The sequence below is a fragment of the Colobus angolensis genome, unplaced genomic scaffold (genome assembly GCF_000951035.1).
Source record: "Colobus angolensis palliatus isolate OR3802 unplaced genomic scaffold, Cang.pa_1.0 Scaffold190, whole genome shotgun sequence".
Classification (NCBI taxonomy): domain Eukaryota; kingdom Metazoa; phylum Chordata; class Mammalia; order Primates; family Cercopithecidae; genus Colobus; species Colobus angolensis.
Genome location: NW_012115044.1, coordinates 209,909 through 229,611, shown reverse-complemented (window position 1 = coordinate 229,611; position 19,703 = coordinate 209,909). Strand labels below are relative to the sequence as shown.

The 19,703-nt window shown below is 44.3% G+C and overlaps 1 protein-coding gene across 1 annotated transcript in view; it reads right to left on the bottom strand.

Moving 5' to 3' along the window:
* Positions 1-19,703, bottom strand: part of BOC (BOC cell adhesion associated, oncogene regulated) — a 79,428-nt gene that overhangs the window by 27,174 nt on the left and 32,551 nt on the right. The window contains exons 3-4 of the mRNA XM_011940575.1: positions 9,641-9,818; positions 8,701-8,979 (exon numbers count right to left, since the gene is read on the bottom strand). Of these exons, the coding sequence (XP_011795965.1) occupies positions 8,701-8,979; positions 9,641-9,737 (376 nt within the window). The 5' untranslated portion in view covers positions 9,738-9,818. The remainder of the gene's footprint in view (positions 1-8,700; positions 8,980-9,640; positions 9,819-19,703) is intronic.

Below are 19,703 nucleotides of genomic sequence, written 5' to 3'. Positions count from 1 at the left end.
AAGAGAAACAGGGATGCTGAGGTGTGAAGCTATTTTTAAAAAACCAGGGAACCAAGGACTCATTTGCTCTCTTGGTTTTCTTTTTTGCTTTAAAGGAACCATCTTGCACCATGCTCCTTAAAGGAGTCCAGTGATTTCAAGCCGGCAAATCAATCTTTCTCTTGGCTTCTGGTGCAAAAGGCTCTTCACACTGTGTTTTGGCTCACTGAATCAATATACTACATGCCCCTTCCCTTTTCTCTTAGCTTAGAAAATGAACCCAGGATTGTATTAAGCATTTGCCTGTGAATGCAAAGAATGAATTGAGGACAAGGGTGGAGTGGGTTAAGAGTCCTTAAGGGTGTCCTTGGTAGAAGATGCACTATGAACTTGAGGTCTATTTGGTAAATAGTGACCTCTGATAAATATAGAATGGGATCCCTGCCTGTCTGGGACAGACATTTGCTGCCAAGATGCTCTGAGCAGAACTTACACCACAGATCTGTCTGGGTACTTGCACCAGGGCTAATAGGATTAGAGTGGCCAACACCATCTGAAGATTTCACCAGAATATCAGGGACAATTCTTGTGAGCTATGAATTTCTGCCTGCATCCAGTAGAAAACAGAAAGCATTGATGTAACTTCGTCCTAAAGCTATAGGGTATTCCTTATTCATTTCCTATTAAGATGCTCAAGTTGCTCAGCACCTTTTGAATCTCAGCCATCTTTCAGTAATTTTCTGGCCCAGCTGGCAAAGTAAAATACACATAATTTATGGTATGGAACAACTAAATTTCAAGCTTAAGCTGGCTCTCCTTTTCCAACTCTATCCCCCTGTGTGGAGCTGTCTCTTTGTCTCTCCCAGCCAAGGCAGGCTCACACTCCTCTCCAGCTGCCCATCTCCTTCCCCTCCTGGGGCAGCTTAGGAAGCCACCTGTGTTTTCTTTCCCTCCAACCCTTCTTCTCACTGCCATCCCTTCATCCCAAAGCAAAAAGCTTGTACAGGATTCCCTGACGCCCAAGCCAACACACAAATGTTTTTCCAATTTGGAGCAAATGGCTCCTCCTGTTTTGTCAGGGAGTCACTGGCTAACTGAACCAGATGGGGGCGGAAGTGGGGAGTACTGGAGAAAACACTCTGAAGCTTCTTTCTTAATCAGAAAGTGTTCATACCCAAAGAGAAAAGAGATGAGAAACAGTGAGAAACGGGGTGAGCGGCAAACAAGATGGAGAGAGAGAGACAATCACCTGGTGGTTAGATTAAGAATTCGATTGAGTTCACCATGGAAATATCTCACTATGGAAATAAAACTTTCTGTGGCAGTCTCGGTGCCATCCCAGAAACTGAACGGGGCCTAGGTCTGAATACGCAATGTTAAGAGCTGAATTTGGTTGTTAAAGGTCTGAGAAAGGTATGTGAGGACTCAGAAATTAAAAATCCAGGTTGTCGTGTACACATTCTTCAAGGCTCACCTCCTGAGTCTTCCGCAATCCCTGAAATGGAAATGAATCCTTGCTAGCCTCCAAGCGCCCATTAAAATCTGTTCACATCTCTGTCAGGCAACTCACTGGGCTGCCTTGCTTTATGACTAATGTGTTAACAAAGTCCACCTTCTCCGTGAGACTGAGAGATGTTCAATGGCCAGGACCAGATCTTACTGTGCCCTGTTAGAAATTCTAAATGCTTCCCAATTCTTAGGGCACCAATGTCCAAAATATCCAAATATAGGAGTCAGCACTGGAGAATGAGTGCTTTGCTGTTTTTCAAGTGGGACTCATGAACTTTGGTCTTGTCTTATTTAACAGAAGCCTTTAGAAATAGAATGCATTAAGTTGTAAGGAACTGAGGACAAAATTAAAATAAAGATGTAGATTGTTAATTGGAGTAAGAAAATATATTCTGGGAAGAAAATTACAGTGACTGTTGGAAATGAAAGACAAATTCTTTTATTGATTGAGTTCTTGCTTGCTTGTTTCTTCTCTCATCCTCTCCACCCTTACACTTCACAGAGGAGTTGAGAAAAAAAAATCTTGAAAAAAAAATCAAGATATAGGTTTTATATATATATTTAAAAATCAAGACTAGGGGAAAATTAGGAAAGGATGGTCTTAATAAGATTGCCCAAATTAAACTACAATTTTGCTCTGAGACACCTGTGGCCAAAGAGAATCCAAACAATATGCCTCTGCCAAGGTGAGAGGGCTTCATGAAGCTGTTTCTGCAACCAGTGAATGCATCTCTGGTAGGGGCTGGGGCAACAGGGTCTCTGTATCTGCATCTTCCAAAGGTGCAGCTCCGCCCGAGGCTGAAATGCAAAGCATCCTGAGGTTTGGATGGAGTTCGTGGCTCCATAAAGTTAAGGAATAGCCATTGTCCTGGCAGTGTGGAAACATCTCTGTCTAAAGGTGCCATTAATGATTCTGGGAGTTGGACTTAGGGAGAAACTAATTTCTTCACATTGCCTCCAAAGAGACATATTCCAAAAGAACTCCAGGCAGGTGGTGTATTTCAGGTGGACAGTAGGGGACTGTGATGGCTAATTTCATGTGTCAACTTTGCTAGAAAATCTTTTACTTTGAGTAAAAGAATTACCCTCCCTAATGGGGATAGGCCTCATTTGATCATTGAGAGTATTAATAGCAAAGACATGTTTTCCAGAGAAGAAGACAACACAGAAAACATGCCTGAGTTTCCCGCTTTTACCCTCAAGATTGCACTATCAATTCTTACCGGAATCTACAGCCTGCATGAGCTAATTCTTTAAAATAAATCTTTGTATAATATATAATTATACATATACAAAATTAAATATATTACACATATGTACATATATTATATATATACATATATACATATATGTGTGTGTGTGTGTGTTTATATTATTGGGTCTGCTTCTCTGGAGAACCCTAATACAGAGATAAAGGAAGCTAGAAATATTTTAAGAAAGAAATGTCTACAGTGGTCCTTAATGGACTATGGACTATTCTAGTTCACAGTCAGAACCTAGATGACCTTAGTGAAGTGTGTGATGGGAATTACAGATTAGGGGAGCTGAGCAAAGAGACATAGCTTCTGTTTGTAGAATTCACCATGCTGAAGGTCAGGGTCAGTCCAGCCTGTCAGTGCAAAACAGCAGCTGTCTGTATGGGGCAACAGCTGAGTGGGCAGCAGTGAACCCACAGGAGCGTCAATGAGCAGCTCTGTGGGCTACACTGACAATGCACCGTGACACCGTGGCTGCTCTTGAAGGCAGCTGGGAGTGGGAATCTGAGTTAGAGAACACTTGTATATAAGGAACTAAGAAAGTCACAGGACATGGGTTAGTTCTCTCTTTATAAGAAGCCAGCCCTCTATTGGTTCTGGTTATGACTGGAAGCTCTGCCACCCTCTGGACTGTCTTCCTAAGAGTCACTCCCAGAATGGAGCTGGGCAGCACAGGACTGGACACAGGCTTCAGAGCCTCCAGAAAGGAGACACTCCAGAAATATCTGACAACTACATGGGCAAACAGATAAAGCCTGGGATTTCTAAAATGCTCTCAAATACTGATATCATACATTCTCCCATCTATCCTCAAAAAACCCATGAGACTAGTGATGTAATTATTGTGTTCATTTCACAGCTGTGGCAGTCTAAAGACCAAGTGATTTGCTGAAAGTCATGGAGCACTTAAGTGGCAGAGCTAAGGCTTAAACCCAGAATTTAAAACTTTTTTTTAGCTTCTTGTTTTTTCCATTATACCAGTTTGGCTCTTCATTTTATTTGTGGGTTAAATTAAATTACGGTAACAAAGGGTCCCTGGTCACTTCGGACATTTTCTCAAAGTCAGAGAGTCATGAGGATGAGTGGCGAGGGGGACTCCTTCCTTTCTTGTCAGCCACCTCACCTGCTGATCTCTGATGCCAGAGACAGGGTCATTCAGGAGTATATGCCTGGCCTTGGCGCTAGGAGGCCTTAAGGAGTGGTGACTGATCTGTTCACAATTACAGCAGCTGCAACTTAAGACTTCACATTAACTTGAGGACTAAAATTCCCAAGTTTAGAATTATTGGTAGCTACCTAGTTACCACCTGTTTTATTTCCAGTTACCAGTGGGACCTAGGGATCATGGGAGAATAAAATTATGAAAAAATTTTAAAAGTTAAACATAAAGAATTATTAATGGTTAGAAGTAAGGGATTGAGAACAGCTTTCCCACTGCCAGCTCTGATGAGTCGGTTGTGACTCCTTGCCATGCTGTGCTGAGAACAGGCCTGAGGTGGAACTCAGGGTCCAGTAAGAAGGAGTGGAGTGCTCCCTGGCAGGTGGCAGGGTCTGTTGTTGGTTCAGGAGCAGAGCTGAGCTGTGTAGAGCGGTTGGCTGTCTGCTCTGAGGCTTGTGAAAAGGGAAAGGGAAGTGAAAGGAAGGAGTTCAAAGTTAAAAGCATTTCAAAAACCAAGAATTAGACAAGATGATCTGAAGCGGGGCATTAGTAGCAAGAGAGATTTATTTTTTTAAAAAGTTTAGGTTAAATAGGAAATAAAAAGCCCTTCACAGAGGAGAGCGAGATGGGCATCTCCACAGAGCATGCAGCAGCCATTACCCACATGGCCAGGACATCCTGGGGTGGAGGGAGGGAGAGAGCAAAGGTGAGACTCTTCAGGTGATTCAACTTCTGACTCCATTTTACTGAAAATCAAAAGATGATGTCACCTGGTCAGGGTGAAGTACAAGGGGACCCACCAGCTCCCAACACTGGACCAGAAAATTATTCTGCTAGAGGCCTCCTCCCCACCCCTGAATCCTCAAGCCTGGTCCTAGGCCCCATGACCTATAGCTCCCAGGGATTTCTAGAGGCTGGATGCAGGAGGCAGCATCTTGCCAGGTAGGCCAGACAGCAACTGCTTTGTGCAAAGATGAACATGAGAAAGCATGGAGAAGAGGCCAGAGGAAAAGGAAGCCTACCATGCTGAGTGTGTGTGGGTGTGCATGCGTGTGCACCGGCAAGCCGCTGCCCAGTCTTTCCTCTAAATGCAGACCGTGCCTTCGGTAATCCCGTCTACCACTTGGCCTCCCTCATACATCAGCCAACCAGCAAAACACAGCCCCTATTCTGCTCAGGAATGTGCTTTCAGAAACTTAATCTACTGCTGCGTCTGGGCCAGATTCCCCAATGGCATTAACCCAAAGACAGCACCCCTTTCACTTGCCCCCACCCGCCTGCCCGCCACCTCGTCACTGCCTCCTGCAAGCTTTGCAGTTCCACTCCACCAACTCCCTCTTTTCCATGACACAGCCCCCCATGCCTGCTCTCTCAACTTTCAGCACTTCTTCTTTCTAGTCAGGCCCAAACATTTCGCCTTCTGATTCATGTCTAAATGACAAGCCAATAGTTCTTGGCTTTCAAATAAGCCCAGCTCGGCTTCTGCACAAGCCCCTTCTTCTCTCACTGTGCCTTCTTGGGTTGCAACCAAACACTTCCCTTTGTCCTTTCTGCCAACCACAGATCCCCTCAAGCACCAGAGAAAGAAGCAGCCAGGAATATTCTTAAAATGAAGGCTAATAAATTGTCTTTCCTCACACAGATACACCTTGAAGCAGAAGGAGGGCTCCAAGATAAATCTTCCACTCTCCAATTCTCCCTCTCCCAAACAATAAAAGGTTCAGCCTGGCTCCTAATTAGGCCAAATGAATGGTTATGGTCTTGAGCCTCCACAGCCTTGTGCTGCCCATTTGCAGATGAAACCTCCCTGTTGGATGAGCAGTGTCGCTCTTTAAGGGCACACGCGCTGCTAAAAGGCACATCTCATTTGTAATAATCAACAACTGGAAGCGGCCTAATTGCCCAGCAACAGGAAAAGGGTAGAATTCTGGTAGATGTTCTAGGACCATTAGTAATTACGATCGTAAGTACTGACAGGGGCTGGGAGGGTGGATTAACTAGGAAGGGGGATGAGGGGATGTGGGGGATGGTTACATGGATGGACATACATGAAAAATGTATCAGTTGTTCACTTAAGATTAGTACACGTTGTGTACTTTACTGTATGCATTTTATTTATTTGTTTTTTTGGAGACACATCACATTTGTAAGAGGCTTGCTCACCCCAGCCTTGGCCTCTTGGGCTCAAGCAGTCCTCCCACCTCCGAGACAGCTAGCAATACAAGTGCACGCCACCATGTCTGGCTATTTCTTTTTTTTTTTTTTTTTAATTTTTGTTCCTAGGCTGGTCTCAAAATCCCGACCTCAAATGATCCTCCTGCTTCAGACTCCCAAAGTGCTAGGATTACAGGTGTAAGCCATATTGTAATAATTATCTCTGATCTCTATGTGCCAGGCCTTGTATACATTTTATATGCAATAAAAAAGTAAACATGGTCATATGGCCAATGGAGAATGCTTAAGAGAGAGAAAAGAACTTGTATATTTGTAGTATCATCACAATATAAAAACATGAGGAGGGACAAAGACTGGAAGGGCATACTCCAAAATGATAGTGGTGGTTATATGAAGATAGCAGGCTTAGGAGAGATTATTTTCTATATATCCTGAACATTCTATAATGCAATCACAATGTGAAAATATGAAAGTGGAGGTGGGAAGGGTACAATGATAGGAAATGTAGTTCTGATCTCAGCCCTTCTTGACTTGATGAGATGACCTACCTCTGCACTGTCTACCTTCCTCACCCAAGCCTCAGAACAGCCCCCGCCCAACAAGCACAGCTGGAAGGGAAGGCCTCCTCCTTCCCTGAGCACTCACAGGCTGCTTCCCAGAGGCCAGGCACTCAGATTCCATGGGTGCTCCTTCTGCCACAAAGAGGAGTGGCTCCATTGTGAGGGGGGGCTTCGAGATGCAGCTCAGTGTCAGCCTGGCCCCTCAGGGAGACAGCTGAGGACACACTCTGCCTTCCCTCTGAGTAAAGGGCAGGGCTGCTTGACTTTCCCAAGAAAAGAAGAATCCTGGTAGCCTCCATTCCACTGACTCATAGAGTGAACCTCCTCCAGGGATCTGGGGACCGGAGGGCACATAGGGGCTTTCCTCCATTCCGTTACTGCTTCTCCATCCCTCCCGGGAAAGCTTCACACACCCCAGGGAACCCAGCTGCCTTGGATAGACGGGCATTTCAAAAGTTTGCTGCCTTAGGTAAGCCCCATGATGCAGCACTGCCAACCTCCTGGAAGCACGCCATCCACAAGGGTGATGATGATGATGATGATGATGGCGACGTGGACGCCCAAAGCAGAGCTTTCAGGGATAAGGGGGTGCTGCTGAGTCATGAGGGAACAAGCCCTGGAAATCTTCTCAAAGTTTAAATCCAAATACCATTAAAGTCTCAACAAGTTTCCCTATTTTCTACACCTCAGGCGCCAGGAAAGGGGCCAAACTGGAGGCAGTTCTTTAAGTTTCCTGGCCACAGGCTCAGCATATAAGAATGGGTATCAGGGGTGCTCTCCAGCCTTCAGTGGTGTGTTGAATCCATCACGTCTCATGTGCCCATACATACAATGGGTAGAAAATCATAGTATATGTGTTGTGCCTGGAACACAGCACACCAAGTGGCAGTCATATGCAACGGTAGGACGTCTATTTACTCACTTCCATCTAGCCTCATACAATGGGTCCTCGTAAGGTAGAATAAGTATAATGGCAACTAGAAACACCTGTCTTGGTAAGGCTCCTCCTTACCAGCTATGACTATGTGAAGTCACCTGGCCTTTACTTTGCTCTGTTGAATCTTTATAATACACACTCAAGTAATTTTGTAAAAACTATGCCTTTCACAAGCATAAAAGAAATAAGAGCGGCCATGAGGGCGATCCATCAGTGAGTGCATGGAAATGGAATCTACCGGAATTATTCAGTTGGGAGGGACCTTAGAAGCCATTTGGAACTTGGTTTCCACATGTTGGTCTGAGGACCTATGTTCTTTGTCACATAACAGGAAAAAACAGCGGTCAGAGATGACACAATTTCTATATCACAAATAGAATGTCTACAGACATAACGATTTTAATAAACTATCCTATACTGAGTGTAACAACATGAATAAAAGAATGGCAAAACCGGAAAAAGAAAAGGTAGTGTGAAGTCTTCTCTTGGCATTTTCCTTGCTCCAAACTGTCACCTCATCTCTTTCTTGTTTCTTTTCTCTGTATCCCTTTATCCCTCTGCCACGCAGTTTCCTTTTCATTATGTTCTAGTATTTATATTCCAGGTGTTTGGACTATGCTTGCCCTTCACAGAGAGACAGAGGGCCAAGTCTGGGCTGGGTGGGCTCTGTCCACACTGCATATGGCCCTGCCCATGTCTCTTGGTGTCCTGTCTCTCCCTGCTCCGACTGTAACTGTGGTGAGAATGGAGGGAGGGGACTGGAAGGGGCATGAGCAGTTGGGACAGTGCACCTACAGCCACAGATGACCAAGTAGGAAGGCACGGCATGGCCCTGCTCCAGGGCCCAGGGAACAGTTCTGCCATGTCAAGAGCACTGACCAATTCCCCTCTCTGTAGACACTCACTCCAGATATAGCCTCTACTTGGAGTGAGGTTTTCCAAGGGCACAAGGGTCCCCCATGACTGGGCATTATTAGGCAGCTACCATTCTGATTTGACATTTCAGCAGTTAAGGACCATTTTATGCTAAGACTAACAAGAGGCAGCATGAATGGTGGGGGCTTCAGGGTGGGAAGAGACGAGGAGGGACTGCACCAAGGCAGGGAGGCAAAGGAGCAGACTCACTGGCTAGTGTCACAGTGGCTGGCACGCTGGCCACAGCCCCCGCAGGCATCCAGGCCACACACTGGTACCGTCCCACAGTGTGGTTGTTAAGGGCAGTGATGACGAGGGTCCCGTGGGTGATGAGGACACCCAGAGCATCATCCGAGCCATTCAGCTCCTTCCCATTCAGGCGCCAGGTTACGTTCATCCTTGGGGGCTCCACCACGCAGCCCAGGATCACAGTGCCTCCGGGCTTCTGGACGGTGGATGCAGGCTGGACGGTGACCTGAGGGACCTCATCTGGAGGAAGAACAGGGATGCAGCAATGAACTGATGCCCCCAAGAAAACAACATCACGTTTTTAGAAGCATTGCACCCAGGAAGTCTTCCAGAAGTGGTCACCAGAGAAGTTGGTCTTTCTGCGACGCTACTGCTCTTGTCCATTTCCCAACCTGCCTTTGTTCCCAGAGAGTAGATGTGGAGTGAGAATGTATTGTAAAGGCAAGAGCTTGGGCTTTGCATTTGGACAGACCTGAGTCTGATCCCAGTGCCACTACTTCTGAGCCACGTGACTCTAGCCTTGTGAAGTGTCAGTTTCTTATCTGTAAAATGAAGCTAATATTGCTTGTCTCACAAGGTTGTCATGAGGCTTGCAAACGATATGTGCAAATTGCCTGCCATGACATTGTACAGTAAGTGCACAACAAAGAGCAGTTATTATTATTACTTCTCCTCCTCCTCCTCCTCTGGTATAGCTTTGAAATGAGTCAAATACCAAACTATAACCAATATGATGTTGCTGGGATCATGTCTCATCTTGTATTCTTCTGTCCCTGAAGGCCAATGGGAATCAACTGTTCTTTGAAATCCAGGTAAAGAAGGCCTTTTTAAAGAGTTATTGTAGAATGTGGAATGTTTCCATTTGACTGTAAGGCCAGGGAAAGGGAAGGAAAGCACTCACTCAAGTCAGCAAAGCAGCCTGCTGTGGCTAAGAGGAGGCAAGCCAGTGTGACCTCAGGCCTTGTTCCTCTCCACGCCGTCATTGTCCCACGCAGCATGGTGTATCACAAAGGTCTGAAGCCAACGTTCCATAAGCCTCCAGGGTCACATAAAGAGATACTGCCGTCCCCGGCAACACTCTGCTGTAAGAGAGAAAGGGAAAGCAATGGCCATGATGAGGATGCCTGGGGTGCACCTGTGGTGGCCACGGGGCCTGGCTTTGTCCCTTGTTCCCTGTTGGCAACATTCAAAGTAGAGACCTGGTCATGCTGCTGGAAGACCAAAGAACACTATCATGCCATTTCTCATCTAAAAGAAGCTTCTTATAAGTTGCCTCCTTGAGCTCTTTCTCTAGCTAGAAGGTGATTTTATTGTAGTAAGAATGCTGGAGTTTTGCCCAGTGGATGGACAGCAACAAGGATGAGGGGCAGTGGATACAGAGAGGCTGAGGCCTGCAGCCATATCCATGGCACAGGACAGTGACTATCTGGCACAGATGCTAGAACAAATGAGATTATTCTTACCGTTTGCTTGCAAAAGGCCAGCTGGTCACAGCCATGTGCCCTGCCATGTGGTTAGTGCAGACTATTGTGGAACAGCAGTGCTGTGTGTGTGATGCATACTGAATGCCCTTGCAGGGAATGCTACTTAGTGAATGAATCCTAGAGTCTCAGTGACTCATGAAATATTTCCTGCTCTGATTTTCCTCACCCCAGCTCTATGCCTATATCCCTGTAAACTCCCTTTTATTCCTGCAATCACCCTAACTCTCCTCAGCTTGTCCATAACATCTACTCCCACAGGTACAAACACAGCCCAAAGTCATAAGCCAGCCAAGATCCCTCACTTTCTCAGGGCACAGAGCCTTGTTTTCACTTCACTCACTAGCTCCTACTTCTCTCTGCTCCTGGTGCTAGAAATTTTGAACTTTTCCGTCTCTACAAAATCTGCACTCTTGATTACCCAAGTTGTATCTCCACCCAGAACAACATTGCTTTGAGGCTCAGACCACACTGCACTTCCAGCCATCTGACAACACACCTCAGCTATCAGCCACCCTCTCTGCCTAGAACAGTAGCATCTCCTGTTCCAGAAGGCAGTTCTTTTATGTCTTTCTTAAGCTATGGTCCTTACATGATTTATCAAAATCACATGGGCAAGTGTATATTCTAACACACACACACACACACACACACTCTTCTATCACAACCAAAACCAAGATTTTGCTTCTGTGCTTTTCATTGATGGGTTTATAGAACATTAACAAACAAGGATGGGGTATCAACAGCCTTATTAGGCAGGGAGGCATTGAAATGAGTTTGGATAACATTGAAGGCGACATTCCAGTGATCTGCACAGTGGATCATTCACCTGTGGCAATATTAATAGTATATTTCTAGAAGTGTGACATACATTCAAAACATTAACTCTTCTAGATCAATCTACCTAACCAGAGACTCTCTCAAAGATTTACTGTCACCGTTTAAAACTCTGGAGAAGTAGTTAAGCTTCTCAACTGAGAGATGTGTTGTGCTGGCCAGTCCTGGAGTTCAGGCTGCCCGCAGAGACTGCTGTAAGAAACAGGAGACACCCAACATGCCTGACACCGGGGACTGTTGCTCTGTGTTGGGAAGTGCTTGGGATTAACCTAAACCTTTCCCTTCCCCAAGACCTGTAGTCCTTTGGCTTTCCGCCTGGCTGCTGAGGGAGTGAAGATGGCCATATGCACACTGCTCAATGAGCACCCTTTCCAACCAGATGGAGGGCCCCAGCCCCTAGCATTCTGTGGATGCTCAGAATGTTTTCCAAGAGTTCTTTCCCAATGGTTCGTATTTCCTCCATTTGCCCATGACTTCGACATCAGAGGTTTCACAAGACTTCAGGACTACTCTGGGATAGGACAAGGGGACATTTTCTAAAAGGGATTTGAAAGAACATTTTTAAACAAGTTTTTCAAAAGTCATTTCCTAGCAAGTTAAGATAATTTCCCGTTGGTGTAGAGAGGGAGCTTTCGCTCTTTTTCAAACAATCCAGTAAATCAAAGGGTCATATTATTGGCAAAGTAAAATTCATGAAAGCTGCAAAGGATGTGAGTACAAATGGGAGGGGCTGTGGTGGTGGAGAGCTGGGGGTGCCTGCCGCTACTCCAGGAACTCACTAAGCTCTTATACAACGTATTTCCTTTAACCTTCTCATCAACCCTGTAAGGCGAGGACTATATCCCCATTTTACAGGTGAGAAAATTGAGTTCCAGAAGTTAACTTGCCCAGGATCGCATAACAGTAGACCTGGATTGAAACCCAGTTTGGGCTGATTCCAAAACTCCGTGCTTTTAATCACAATAGTAGCCTTTTTCCCATTTTTTCCCCCTCTCAGGGCTCTGTACCCAGTGGGTGTTTAGCAAACAGAGTTGATGTAGAACAGTGGGGCATTTTAACAGTGATTTCTAGAGGGAAAACTTACACTGAAAAGTAAGCTTTTGGTTTCCTCTCAATTTTCCAGATACTTGCTTTACTTCTCTAATTTGTTTTTCCCCACTGAGATAAGGTATTTATATAGATCATTGCATGAGTTCCCAGTTATGGGATTTTAGGGAACTAGCTTGTTCAAGTCATGCCCCAATTTCCCCAGCCCCTTAAGGAAATTGAGAGCAAATGTTCCTTCCATGCCCCAAGGAGGGAAGGAAGGGAGGGAGGAAGAAAGGGTAGAAGGGAGGTAGGGAGACAGAAAATGAACATAAAGTAATGAAGGGCAAAAGAGGACAAGCAGACAAAGAGGAATGGGAGGGTTGTTTCTTATCTGAGTACTGTGTGGCTACAAAGGTGTTTGGGTTGTAAAAGCAACAAAGATTTTACTGAGGAAATTCAGCCCAGACCCCCTCCTGCTTAACGAGGAGCAGCCAAACAATTCCTGTTACTTCTGCACCTCCGTAATTTATAAGGTTCAAAATGGAAACGGATCCTGTTGCTGCTGCCAGCCACCATCCTGCTTTCAAAAACAACAAGGAGAAAAGAATTGAGACTGAGAGGGAGTGAGAAGGTGCAGGTATCCAGAGAGGGAGAATGGAGTTAACCCATTAATCCCCACAACAGAGTTGTAAGAAGTACCATTTTAAGGACCCCAAAACAGGATGCGTGGGGTCTCATTCATGTAAAAGCAGAACTATGACCAAAAAATATGACTATGTTTGGGGAACGGTGGGGGCTTGGTCACTGGAAGTATGATGTATTTTATTTAGTATCTGGGAAAAGTGAGTTACTTTTTGAACCAAGTTACCTAGTGAGTTAGGTTTAGAAAGATAATTCTAGAAATTTCAGTTATCTGAGAACTTTATTTTAATGTTCAGGGAAAAAAGGCAAGTAAGGCTTAAGCTAGAGAACCTAATAGCAGTATAACGTTGTCCCATTATGAAATGAACAAAGTACAATTTCAAAGTTGGGTGAAGGCAACAGTAAGGCCTATTATTTTTCTTGGCAGTACAAAATATATCTAGATCCCTTCTTATTTTCCTTAGGCATTTTCTGAGAAAAAGGGGAGAAATCAAGAAAAAAATATCAAAATCATTTGATTCCTCATTGAGGCCTAGGTACTTGACAGTTTAAAGGGTTATTTGGACACACAAGAAAAGAAAGAAAATGGGTCTGAGACATTTAACTGCTGACATACATGTTCTCCACTGAAATAATCTCTTCCAAACAGATGTTTTTGAAACTTTCCAAAAACAACAACAACAAAACACACTCTGGGGTTAAGACCAATCCTGAGAAACTGTAGCCTCAGAGTATTTATTTTTTGAGAAAATTACAAACAACTGAGAGTCAATCATCATCAGGAGGAGGCCAGCTCCACTTCCTCCCAAGAGGGCTGGCTGACTAACTGGACCAAGAGTGAGACAACACCACAAAAAAGCCGCCAGCTCATCCCCCGGACACCCGTGCCAAGGCACGGCAGCTGTCTCAGAAAGGGAAGCTTCTATGATCTAAAACACAAAACATGCCCTTTGGATGTCCTAAGACCGATAACAAAGGTGAGCTGAATAGGAGAGAGTGTGATGTAGCAGATAGCACAAAGAGACTTTCTTAAAAGCATTCTTCTAGTGGCAAGAATACGATCTGACAAAGTCTTTTGTTCCATTGGTTGAGAGGGACTAGCTACATGAAAAAGAAAAAAATCCTGCTCCAAGTTACTTTTCTTTTTGCATGCTCCCAATTTTGCAGAGTAAGAATCACCTTTCCCAATTGTCTTAAAAGAGAAAGCTTTGCTCCTAGAAGGTGATGCCAAGTGTCTGGGGTGCAAGTGTTGGCAGCCCCCTATCTCAAGAAAGAGGGTAGTACCCCTGCACAGAAGAGAGGCATTGAGGCAAATATTGGGGAAATAAATGAATTTAGTTTTCAGAGGGCTGAATATGTGAGTTTAGATAGACTTAGGAGAAGGAATTAAGAAAGGTTTACTGAGGAGGCTGAGGTAGGAGTATCACTTGAGTCCAGGAGTTTGCGGTTGCAGTGAGCTATGACAGGCATTGCACTGCATTCCAGCCTGGGCAACAGAGCAAGACTCTATCTTTAAAAAAAAGAAAGAAAGCTTATCAAAACATCAGGTTGTATACCTTTAAATATATACAAAAAACAAAGGTCATTTTTACTTAAAAAGCTGTACTTGACACACAGACCTAATTAAAAAAAATTTTTTTTTTTTTTTATTCAGAGGGACCTCAGAGAAAATAAAAAAGTATCCTAGAGGAACGCCTAATGTGTTTTGGGTGTTACGAATGATGTGTCAAGGCTGAATGAGTCTAAGTGATTTGTAGAAGGTCTCCCAGCTAATTCAGAAGGGAGACTTAGGGCTACAAGTCAGGTCTTCTCACTCCTAGTCCAGTGCTCCTTTTACTATCTTAACACTACCTCCTAGCAAATTGTTTCTGGAGCCACATTAACCAACTGGCTAGAAACGGTTTCAAAGCCAATTTTAGAATGTTTCTGAATTTACTTCCTTATACATAAGAATAATGTGACCTGGATCATTGTCTACAACAGTAACTTTGTGTGATCATTTTTATCCTTTCATCATCTACATTCTAATCTATGAAAATCTCCTACTGTTCATTGCAGAGACCCCTTCAGTAGAATTTTCTGCAGTGATGGAAATGTTCTATATTTGTGCTGTCTAAAGCACTAGATAACTACTAGCCAGTCAGGGCTATTAAATTCTCAAAATGTGGCTAATGTGACGAAGACACTGAAGTTTTAATTCTCTTTAAATTTAATTTAAATAGCCATATAGAGCTAGTGATTGCCCCATTAGACAGCACAGTTCCAGACTAATATCTAGAACATTTACCCAGAACACTCTGATGTCAAATACGGGAGAAAAAAACAATGGTTTTATGTTTTTAAGTATGAGTCATGCTCTAGCCAGCCTCTAACTATATTTTACCTTATTCCTCATCCAAATTTTGTGAATGAGTCTTCTATGAACAAACGATGTGTGCCTTGACTTTTAATTATTAATATTATTGGGAAGAAAAAATATTGCTATACTCTACCAAATACAACACAATATGCAAGGTACTGTGAGTACTAGAAAATGGATTTAGTCCTTAGGAGCGTAAAGCAATATTTGGGACATAAATCCACTGGCACCCAGCAAATATCCACAAGCTCCTCTTCATTTCCTAGCCTCCTCTGCAGTGAGCTTAGGGCCATGTGACTAGTGCTGGCCAATGAACACGTGTAAGTGAACTTCACATGTCACTACTGGGCCATGGTGGTTAAGAGATTGACAGCTGCTTCCATCTTTGCCTCGCCAGTCTGGTGACCATATGTCACATGGTTCAGAAAGCACAGCTAGCTATAAGATCCAAGCAATTAGCTCAAGATGTAACATAAGAAGAAATAAACCATTGTTGCACATAACCACTGACATTTTGTGATTATTCTCCTGTAACAGCTTTAGCATTCTTTAATACGTTCACTGATCAGTTTAGTCACCAATGTGAAGTGGCAAATGAGAGCAGAGGCAGAAGAGAGTTTTCAGTTCAGGTCTTAAGGGAAGGTGTTCTGGAAATAGGATTTGAAACTGGGCCTCTCTTGAGGTATGTACAAGCAAGGGGGATGAGGGCACAGCAGGAAGGTGATACTGACCTGGTGGGAAAGCTAGTCTTGTGTTTGCAGGGTGGTGAGGGTGGTGTGCCAAGCAGTTGGCTTTATCTGTAACAGTGGTCTCCAAGCTTCCCTAATTCTACGACCACCTGAGTGAAATATTCTGGGGAAACATCCCTAATATGTGCATACTTCTTTACTTATAAATACATGTACTGCAGAACTAAAATGTTAAAAAGAGTAGGTAAAAATGAAACCATATTTTAATAACTCCTTAACCATGATTGTCTTAAAATATCATTAGCTAATACCTTAAGGCAGAACGCCTATTTACGATTAGTATCATCGCTAATGATATGGGTGTAATCTCTTTCAAATAGTCTGCTTGACTGTTAATTATTTTGTTGACTTCTCATCAGAAGTGATTCCATTATCATTGTTTTTACTCCCTCCTGTGACTTGAAAAGGGTCAGCTCTGCTGTTTTCTTCCTGTTTGCATGTGCTTGGATTATCAGCCTTCTCTTCAACCCAGTTTCTTTGTAGCAATCTCTTTAAGCCACTTGTCCTTTTGTGAGAGCTAATTTAGTTAAACTAAATAATATAATCTGTAAATCCACTTAAGGGAGAACAGGAAAACTGGGGAGTGAATGGACGAGTGAGGCCTCCACACTGTCAAGCCGTTTACCCATGGAGATGCCTGGGACACTGTTGTGACACATGACAGCCTAATGTACAGACCAAATGTGCCACTGCCAACCCCTATATTAAATATTAGCAAAGCTGAATTTCTTTCCTATTCCTTTTTTTAGGTAGAAAAAACATTAAGGGAATCTCTACTGTTATCTTACTACTTATATAAGCAATCAACAGAATTGCTTATATTTTTTCCCCTTGGTACTTGCACCCCACTTTGGAGACTTACCCAGAAGAAAGAAAAGAGACAAGGTAGGACACTGAGATTGGGTCTTACTGTGGAAGACCAGAGAAAAGAGTTTAAAATTCATACCACAGAAGGAGAGGAGTTAATGATGGTTTTTGAGCGTGGGAATATATAATCAAAGTGGCATTTTGGGGAGTTGAGCAAAACCTGGGTTCCTCTCACTGAACCCAGAATGTATAACAAGGTGCTAACAAACAGAGCCTATTTCCACTCACCATCAAGGCAAGCAGAAAGGGAAGGAGCCAGGATAGAGCATCTTTCCTCGGGGAGAAACCCCCCATAGAGAGAAGCCACCTCTGCCATCTCAGTCAAGGAGAAGGGGTCTTATCTCTTGATTTGCCCATTGAGCTTTTGGTAAAACACATCTAATCCTCTCCCAACTCCAGCACTGGAGGAAAAAGTTACTGGGGAGTTTTGTCACTCATACTCCTTCCCCAAAATGACCTCATTTCTTTTAAGAGATTTAAAAAAAAAAATCTACAAATCTACCCATGGTGTGAGGGGTTTTATTGCTAAACTGGAGAACTGAAAGAAAAGGAAAACCACTTCCTTTCTTCTACACTCCCGGCTCAATTCCTCCACCTCTGTTCCATATAAATTCAATTTGACAACCCTGCTAATTGGATAAACGCAGCTCCTACACTCCTAGAAGGCCGTTCTCTCTTTTTTTGTTTTGTTTTTGGAGGGCTCAAAACAGGGTGATTGTGCTGTTCTTTAACACGAATTCCATCTGCTTTGTTTCTCTCTCTTCATTCAGAGCTCCTCTTGCATATTTATGAAGCCTTCCTTTCTCGCCTCTCCCCTTTCTACCCCACCTCCACCCTCCTTCCTCCCTCAACCTCCCTCTCTCCACCCTACCTCCAGCCTCCTCCTCTCTCTTCTCTGAGCCAGGACAAAAACCTTTCAAATGGCCCCCCCTCCTTGCTTTAGATAAACACAAGCAGTGTCAAGTGTGAGGAGTAGGGGGAGGTGGGGAGGGGGTTCAACTGCCAGTCAAGCCACTGGCCTTCAATGCGGCCCTGGGGCCTACCCTAATCTGCTGCATGCTTGCCATATGGGGGCTGTGTTGCCCCGGGAAACACTAACAGGCAGAACGGAGCTTAATAGAGTCCATATTCATTGTAATGCAGTGAGATAGCTCAAGGCACCACTGCCCCTTCCCGGTTTCATTCTTCTGTTTCCCACTTTCTTTCTGTTTTTTCTCCTTTTTTTCTTTCTTTCTTCCTTTCAAAAGGTCCTGGTCCCCAGAGAGCTCTAATCTAGAGAGGCTGGGGCTGGTGAAAAGGCTGGACTTTGGGGTTAGGTGTGAGGACTGCCATAGTGGCGTTGCGGGGGTGGGGAGAAGTGAGAAGTAGGAGTTCCCGGGAGAACAGAGCGGGAGAGGGGTGCAACATCCACACAGGGCCAGGAACACTTGGTGTTGTGTGTGCAGGTTTGAGTCTGTGCACACGTGTAAGGGAGTATGGTTGGGTGAGTGTGGTCTCTGGAAGAGCACCCACCCATCAGGGCCTTCGGAGACAGAAACCTTCATATTTACTTAGCCACCTATGCCTGGGTATTTCTGACATTCTCTCTCCTGAATCTCACCCCAGCCCTATCTCAATCCCAGTCAACACAAGGTCATTAAGGCCAGTGACACCTACGTTCCTGGCCTGTGGCCAATTCTCAGCTCTCCAGTGGCCTTCAGAAGTCACAGATGTGGTGCTAGAATGAAACCACTTTAGAAATCAGCCCCTGTAGGGGCAGAGGATGCACCAGCCTGCCAAGTTTGACCCATTTCCTCCTCTGGTTCGTCTGGCTCTGACTGAGGAGGAGGTGACAGTTGTGGTCTGCCACAGCCAAGCTAAAGGCATAAGAGGCCTCTCTGCATTACAGGAGTGGGCTGTCCAGTAGGCTGGGCCTTGCCACAAGTATATCTGCTGGAAGTCAGGCTTGGGGATACCTGAGGTCTAAGGGCATCTTCCCCACCAGTGCTCAAAAGGGAGAGAGGAGCAGGGAATGTAGGAAGGAAACAGTAAATTTCTCCCATCTTTGCAGCAAAAATAAAATTCATAACCAAGATACGATAGAATTCCTCCAAGGATAGTTTTCATAAGTTGTAAAACCTAAAGCTATTTGTTCTGTGATTGTAAAAAATCACAAATTTAAATCAGGATAGAAAAAAAGGAAAATTAAAAGAACTTTCATGTATTTCCCTATAGTTGAAACTTTAATCCTATGGTATTTCTAACACACAGAACGAGCTCAATAAATGGTTCCTGAATGAATACGTGCTCCTAGAGTTTTACTACTGGTGACAAACAACTTGGAACACTACCCGACAACCACAGTCAGGGCTAGGGGAGATGAAAATGGCTTTAGGAGAAGCAAAAGGCTCCTACTGTAGGTGCAGCAATAACCCTGCCAGAGTTGGTGCAAGTATTTCATAGGTGTCCTTTGTTATCCCCTCCTCCAGTACCAAAGCCAGGTAGGCTAAGTCAGCTGAAACTGCTAAAATCAAGGCAGACACTGTGCTTGTTGTTGTTTTTTGTCTTCCAAGTTTGATATATTCCACATCCCCTGTTCTCATCCACTGCTGAGATGCATCATCAATCTCTAGTTTCCTAGCTCAACCCAAGGCCCTATATCCCAACAATCCTGCAGGGAATGGTACACTGGCTATTTCAGAGGCCAGGTACAATTTCAATTCCCGGCTCTCAAATCTAAGTATCATGTGGTTATCTGAAATGCTATCCAGAAGCCAGCCTCAGCTCCTTGGTCCTCGATATGAACTCCCCGATGACTCCTGGAATCTTAGAAAAGCCAGAGTAGGTGGAGACACACAACTGAGCTGGGTCTAATGGGACTTTGTGAACAGTTACCCTCCCTGTGGAAGCCTTCCCTGCAATTTCTTTTTTCCATACAGTCCGACTCTGGGTTACTGTGACTCAGCATATTTCATGGGTTACAGAGGAGAGCTCCACAAAATGACAGGCAGAGATATCTGG